Genomic DNA, 7037 nt, shown 5'->3' with positions numbered 1-7037 from the left:
ACACCAAAGTTAGAAAAGAAAGTTCACCTACATCGAGTCTTCGGTTTGAATTAGATATAAAAGAGTAAACATAGCTAATACATAGTAAGTTGGGCCTCTGTTGAGAGAAATCCACAGCTGTGTTCTGCGTTAGTAAAAGACATCTGTAGACACTTATAAAAGCACCTAGAGTGCAATAAATAAAATGAGTGGTAAGCCATTTCTGCTTCCAGTAGATTAACGAGTTTAGTAGATGAGTACGTTTTACTTTGTCCCGCCCCAGCCCCACGAGAAGACCATATCTGAGGGTGTAAAGGTGACGATTATCGTTGTTCTGGAACTTGTCTCAGTGGACCTCTCTGCTGACGCCTGCAGTGTCCTCACACAGACACACAGGGGCGCTGCGCCGGGCAGTCTTGCTGGCTTGCAGAGGGCGTTGTCAGTGTGTGTGTAGGGGGTCTGCACCCGGCGGTAGGTTAAGGCGAGCGTTGGCCGTCCAGCCTGTAGGGTGTCGGTGCAAGGTCCTGGTGTTTGCTTTTGCAATGCCGTGGTGCTATGAGAGGTGGAATGCGGAAACCGGGCTCGATCCAGGCCCGGACGGATCCCCAGCCCACGGAGGCCACGGCCGCGGGGAGTGATTGGGCCCCGGACAAAGGAACTTCTCGGGAAACCCAGGGAGGGCGTGACCTGCATACCTGCCTGGAGAGGAATGGGAGTGGGTGTGTGTGTGCGCGTGTGTGTGTGTGTGTTTGTGTGTGTGTGTGTGTGTGTGTTCTGCTAATTGGTATCTATTAAAATTTACTTGCTTCTTGCTCTCTGTGAAATGCAGGAGGCCGCTGTGGAACAAGTTCTTTAAGAGGTCTATGGGCTGACACACTGGCGTCCTGTTTTACTTTGACCTAAGAGAGAGAAGAGATGGTTTTAATTGAGGGGAGAGCCCTGGGTGCCTGTTGCTTTCACCTTTTTTCACCTTTCTAAGCACAAGAGCAAACAAAAAAGAAAAAAGAGAAAGAGAAAGAAACCCAAGTCGGGCTTGAAATAGATGATTTCCCACTCCTTTTCTTTTTTTCTCAGTGCAACTGCCTGGATAACAAGGCCACGTATGGTCATTTAAGATCTGTTTCTGTGGATGCATGAATTGAATATGTATTGCTTCACAATCAGGCTGCCAAAAAAGCTTGCAGTGCTTTCCCGCGTGCTCTCGTCCACCACAGCCACAGGACGTTTTCACCGGCAGGGGAATGGGGCCGATTTACACTTGCGATGGTGCATAAATTAGTGGTTGTCAGGCCACTGCTTTGTTAGGAAATTAACCCGTGGACATTGGAATTTTCTGGGCTGTAACTTTGTAGATATCCACTTGTCTCAATGAGATTAACAAAATGTGTGTGTGGGGGGAACCCAATTCAAACCTTGCTTCTTCTAGATGGATTATAGATAATTTTAAAAAATTGCAAACCAAGGACATTCACCAAACTTAACTGAAAATAAAGAGGACCCAGATCTGCCAGAGACAAGCCCTGGGACAGGGCTATGGCTTTGAGTTGGTGTGTGGGGTGGGGGTTTCTCGTCTCTGCCCTGGCTGCTGGCTATACGAGCTTGCTATGTAGATGGGAAATCTCACAGCGAAAGCTGCACGTTGCCTTTAGGGTTTGCTTTCTCTCAAAAGGACAGCTTTTATTTCCAGCTGCTATATAATATTTATAGGTTCTTGAACTGGCCCATGATGTTAAATTACTCTTACTTTACAAGACATATTTATGGCAGGTTGACAGGAGAGGGGACATTTCCAATGACAAAGTCAGAGAGCTGCTCAGGGCACTGGCTCTCCGCAGGGCATGAGGGGTAGTGGTAACTCTGTTCTGACTTTCTGCAGGACTTGAATAAGCAGTGGCTCTCAGAGCAAGGGTTTTGGGGGACACAGAGTGGAAGAGGCCCTTCTTTCTGCACCCCATGGTGTACAATCAAAAGGGACTGGGCGGATGTTCAGATGGGAAGGGCTGCCACAGAGGCTGAAGATGAATCAGTGTAAGGCGCACCAGAAGTAAAATAAAACCAGTGAACTCACAGCCCACCAGAGCACTGTGAGAGAACCCTGAACCAGGGTGCGGGAAAGATGGCTGGCAATTTCATCTGCTCACTGACTAGTTGTTTTGACTTTTGTTTTCCTTTTGCTTGCCTCAGTTCCTGTTTTGTGAAATAAAATTCAAGTGTTCAGGATCTGAGGAATCCTGTTGGATGTTTGATGGAAGGGATGTTAGTAGAATTTTGAGGAGTAACATTTTCTGATGTAGATTATTCCTAACTTCCAAGATTTGAGTTTTATTAAACATTTAACTTATTTCATGAACAATGAGACTTGAGGGTTCTCATGTAATGTTACCGTTTTCAGTCACTGCAGAGAAAGAAATACTTTTATTACTTTTATTTGGCTTTTCAAGTATTGTACAAAATCATGAGAAGTTTTGTGTTCAAGGAATTTAATTCTTGATAAAGATACACATTATTTGAAGGAGGCCTTTTTAAAAGACCAACATTAGAATTATAAATACCTGACTTGGAACAATAGACTTGCTTATGCATAATTAGCTGTCATTATCGTAGCTGTCCACTAGGTGAATGGTTACATCTAATTTACTGTGCTTTGATCATATTTATTGGCTGATCCAATGCAATGTTGTATGATATTGTCAGAAGAAAGTCAACAATATCTACAAACCTTGTGGATATTTTCATCTAACCCTGAGCTCACATTGTTACATGTTGCTTAAGCATACGTTATGTGACGTTAACTCCAAAACATTAGAGTTTTTGGAATAATACATCATTTTTGCTGACTTCTGTCTTGATAAAGACCTTTTGTAAACAGTGTTGGTTAACAGAAACATTATTGCCACTACTAATACATTATGTTTATTGACCACTTACTATGTGACATGTCCTGTGTTTTACATGCTTCACATGCATTATATACAGTGGCAGAACAATGCAATGAAGTATGAATATTATCATTTCTATTTTGCAGGTGAGACTCACTAAGATTAAAGTTATCCAAAGTTATATGCTTAAGGTCATAAATAATTTAGTCTCAGGCAGTTTGTCTTCAGTAGGTCATTTCAGTATTTCTGATTGCTTTGCTCTTTTAGAATGCTTTACAGGATGTTACAATAAACCATTGAGAGGAATGGCGAAGAATTTGTAGGAAATTTCACTTTTCTTTCTGTTGTAGCTGTCACATCTTTCTGAGAGGTTAGGAAAGTTATGGCAAGTGCAGCCAACAAGTATAGTTTATGATAAAAGAAAAAGAATCATTAGAGGAAGAAGAGATTGATGAGTGCTTCATAAAGAAATTATATTTTAAGGTAAAACTTGAAGGATAATGGGGTTTAAAAGAGTAGAATTTTGAAAAAATAGGTCAATTATCAAGAACTCAACATGGAGAACTAGAAAAATGTATGACTTATTTGGAGAAGGCAAGCATTCTGGTGCAGCTGGAAAAAAAATCACTGTGGGAAGGCATCATATTACTTATCCCCTCAGCAGATTAGAAGCTTTAGGAGAACAGGGCAAGTTCTTATGTAGCATTACAGTTTCCAAGTGACTGCTAACATCATCTAGATATGGTTGGGACTTAAAAGTTATTAAAGATCGAAGAGAAGAGATCCTATTTCAATGGAACTTTGAGGCCAGATCAAGGTAAACTTTCATGCTGTAATGAGTTTGGGTTTTGCTTAGCATGTAATAGGGAGTCATTGATTATTTTGGGGCAAGGAGCTGAATAAAGATAATATTATAGTAATATTTTAGGAAGATTTAATTTGGCAGCCATGTGAAAGATGGGACAGAAGTTCTGAAATAAGAAACAGGAAAACTTAAATGAACAGGCCGTGGATGCTCGAACTAGGGCAGTGATTGTGGAGACTCGAAGGATGTGTGAGGTCAGAGGCACTGACTGGAGTGACACATGCATCTGGTTGGTTTCTCAGCTGATAAAGTCTTTGCTGTGAGTGGTTTCAGCAAATGCGTGCAGAGAACTACAAGGACACAAGAAGAAAGGCAGGCACGATGCAAAAGCATTCTGTTTTCAAGGAGAAGCTTAGAGGGATTGTCTAAAGACTAATCTCTTTGGAGGAAAAATACCCCAAATCCGTTTAGTATCCTACACGCTAAAGATATTAAAAGAAGATGATTCCATGGCAGAAGACAACAACAACAAACACATGTCTTCAAAGAGAGAAGTTCACATTTTAAAATGAATTGGAATCTTACTTTCTATTTTGATCTTCACTTGCAATTCAGCATATCACTTGATGCTGATATATAGAATTTGTTATCAGTTGTTATCCAGGGGAATTTGCCTAAACACAGATATAAAAATCAGGCTTGGATGTATGTCTGCTCTCCTGAGTGCTAGAGTTAAGGGATCGACAAGTTTCAGTGTTAAAGTTCCAGTCATTTTCACTCGTACATTAGAAAAAATGACAGAGAAAGAGGATTGCTGTTTTTGCTCTTTGAACACCACATATAATTAAAACAAAAACTAAACTGTCATTTATCATCTAAATGAGAATCATTTTGAGAGTAATATGAAACATCAATACTAATTATACCAAGGCAACCATTGTAAATTGGGTCTACCCTGGGGAAACCAGAAGATCTGGCTTATATATTGTTACATACAACTACCTGCAATGTTTTCATTTTCAAAACACCCAACTTTTGGGGAATTTAAAGAACTGGTACACAATAGGCTTTTGAGCCATGTAGGTAATACTTATATAAGTTTAAATGTAACAGGAGATGACACTTCTGATAAAACAAATTAAAAGGAAAAGCACAAAGAAAATGTTATTAGAATTATCCCACTGAGGATGATATTAATAATAGAGAAAATACTGGAAATATGTCACAAAAGGAGTGCTTCTTGCCATCTATTTTGTGCTGCAGTACACTTACTGGATCACCTTGTAGTGCCCCAGAAGATCCCACCACAGTATGATACTTACATGTACATGGGCTGTAGTTGTAAGTGTGATGTCTTCTGAGGCCCTTGGTAGCCGTAAGAGTCAAAGCCACCTATGAAATCAACTGAAAAGGGACAGGTGCCATCATTAGTTACCTTGTTAGAAGAGATTTTCATTCATGAACAAAGCCCATGTTGAGTACTAATACATACGAACCTTTTAATAATTTCCTAAATTAAAAATGACTAATTATGAAGAAACATTTTTAAAATACAATTTCTTTAAGGTAGTGGTCTACCTTAACCGTAGGATTCAACTGTTGCTTCTCAAGACTCTACTCACTTGGAGAAGAAATTATGTACTCTTTTCAAACAACCAGGACCTAATTGGAGTCACAAGACTTACTTACATGTTAAAGATGCTGTATGATTTTTGATTAACATGAAGAGTCTTTGTAACACATTACAGATATTGTAGCATAAAATAATGATTACTCAAGTGCACATATCTGTCAGCAACTGCAGAACTTGTGGTAATATTATGTATTCTGATTGTCAAGTAGAAGAAACGATGTTACACAGCATGCAAATCCATTCAACATGGCTGCTTCTGCTGTTGTGTTCCTTACAATTAGAAATGGACAGTAAGAGGTAAGGATGTGGAGTGAGGCCTCACCAAGGATTCAAACGCAAGAGCTATTTGTGGCAGATGGTGTCACAATGGTGCCAAAATGGCGGCCATCCCATTTCCTATTCCACATGTCCTTACAACCTGTCTGTGGCTCTCCTCTAACCAGTGGTTTGAGCTTTCATCCTTCCCTATTGAACATGAGCAAACCATGTGGCACATCTGAGTGTGGAAGAAACAACACTGTGTAACTTCCCGGGCTAGCTCATGAAAGTACCACATACTCTTCCTCTCTCGTGATACCGTCTCTTGGAACACAACCACCATGCCCAAATTCGCTCATGTGGAGACACACGGATAGGTGTCTCAGGTGACAGGATAGTGAATCTACAGACAGAATCCACATCCAGACTTGTGAGAGAAAATTCCACTAAATTATCCTGGATCCCAGCTGTTGAATGAACTTTTTCTTTTTGTTTTCCCAATTCAGGTCCCTGGCATTAGGGAACAGAGACAAGCTGTCCTCACTGCATCCCTAGCATCTGTGAGCATGTGGTTGCTTTGTACCACTAAGTTTGGGCAGAAGCAATAACCGAGATAGTCAATGCTAATAATCCTACTCTGCAAAAGTATTTGCTTCTTTTCATTTCTGGATATAGAGGTTTGTATGGTAGGGATAAAAGGCAAAATAACAAAAGTCCAAGAGAACAGATTACAGATAAGACTAGGGCAGTAGAGACCAGATGAGGACACACTCAGATGTCTTTGCTTTTTCTAGATTCTATTCTGTTGGTTTACTTTGCCCATACATGTTCTATTGTTCATGTTCTAGGGCATTTCAGGTGGCGATTGAAATAGTGTGCAGTGTCTCAAATCTGTGATGTCTGAGTAGTGCAGAAGCACCTTCTCTACTAAAAAAGAATTGATTTTTGGAGCAGTTTCAGTTTCATGGCAAAATTGAGCAAAAGTTACAAAAACAATTCTAACATATGCTTTGTCCTGTACACGCACAGCAACTTCCGCCATCAGCACAGTGGTGTATGGGCTACGAATGAGGAACCAATTTCCCCAACATCCTCACCCAAGGCCCCCAGGTCACATCAGGGTCCCCCTTGGTGCCATGGGTCCTACTGGTCTTAACAAATGAACGACACACATCCATCACTACAGCATCAAAGCAGATGCATTGTCTTACAAGTTCCTTATTCCACCTAAGCATCCCTCTCTTCCTACCTGGACACCACTGATCTTCATTGTCTCCATAATTTTAACACCTACAAAAATACTGTATAGTTGAATCCTATGTTGGTAGCCTTTCTGAGGAGTGGTTTCCCTCACTTAGTGATATGCATTTAATTCCCCTCTGTGACTTTTAGTGACATGATGGGAAGTTTCTTTTTAGCATGGGAAGTGTGTGTGTGTGTGTGTGTGTGTGTGTGTGTGTGTGTGTGTGTTTGAGACTCTCTC

The 7037-nt window shown here is 40.7% G+C and overlaps 1 protein-coding gene across 1 annotated transcript in view; it reads right to left on the bottom strand.

Annotated features, from left to right (window-relative positions):
- Nucleotides 1–781: 781 nt before the first annotated feature.
- Nkain2 (sodium/potassium transporting ATPase interacting 2) overlaps nucleotides 782–7037 on the bottom strand; it is a 500786-nt gene continuing 494530 nt past the window's right edge. Inside the window, exons 7-8 of the mRNA XM_010625769.3 lie at nucleotides 4986–5067; nucleotides 782–878 (exon numbers count right to left, since the gene is read on the bottom strand). Coding sequence (XP_010624071.1) covers nucleotides 869–878; nucleotides 4986–5067 — 92 coding nt within the window. The 3' untranslated portion in view covers nucleotides 782–868. The remainder of the gene's footprint in view (nucleotides 879–4985; nucleotides 5068–7037) is intronic.

The sequence above is a fragment of the Fukomys damarensis genome, unplaced genomic scaffold (genome assembly GCF_012274545.1).
Source record: "Fukomys damarensis isolate Sample0158 unplaced genomic scaffold, DMR_v1.0_HiC HiC_scaffold_14, whole genome shotgun sequence".
In the NCBI taxonomy this organism is placed as follows: Eukaryota; Metazoa; Chordata; class Mammalia; order Rodentia; family Bathyergidae; genus Fukomys; species Fukomys damarensis.
This window is presented reverse-complemented; position numbering and strand designations above follow the sequence as displayed.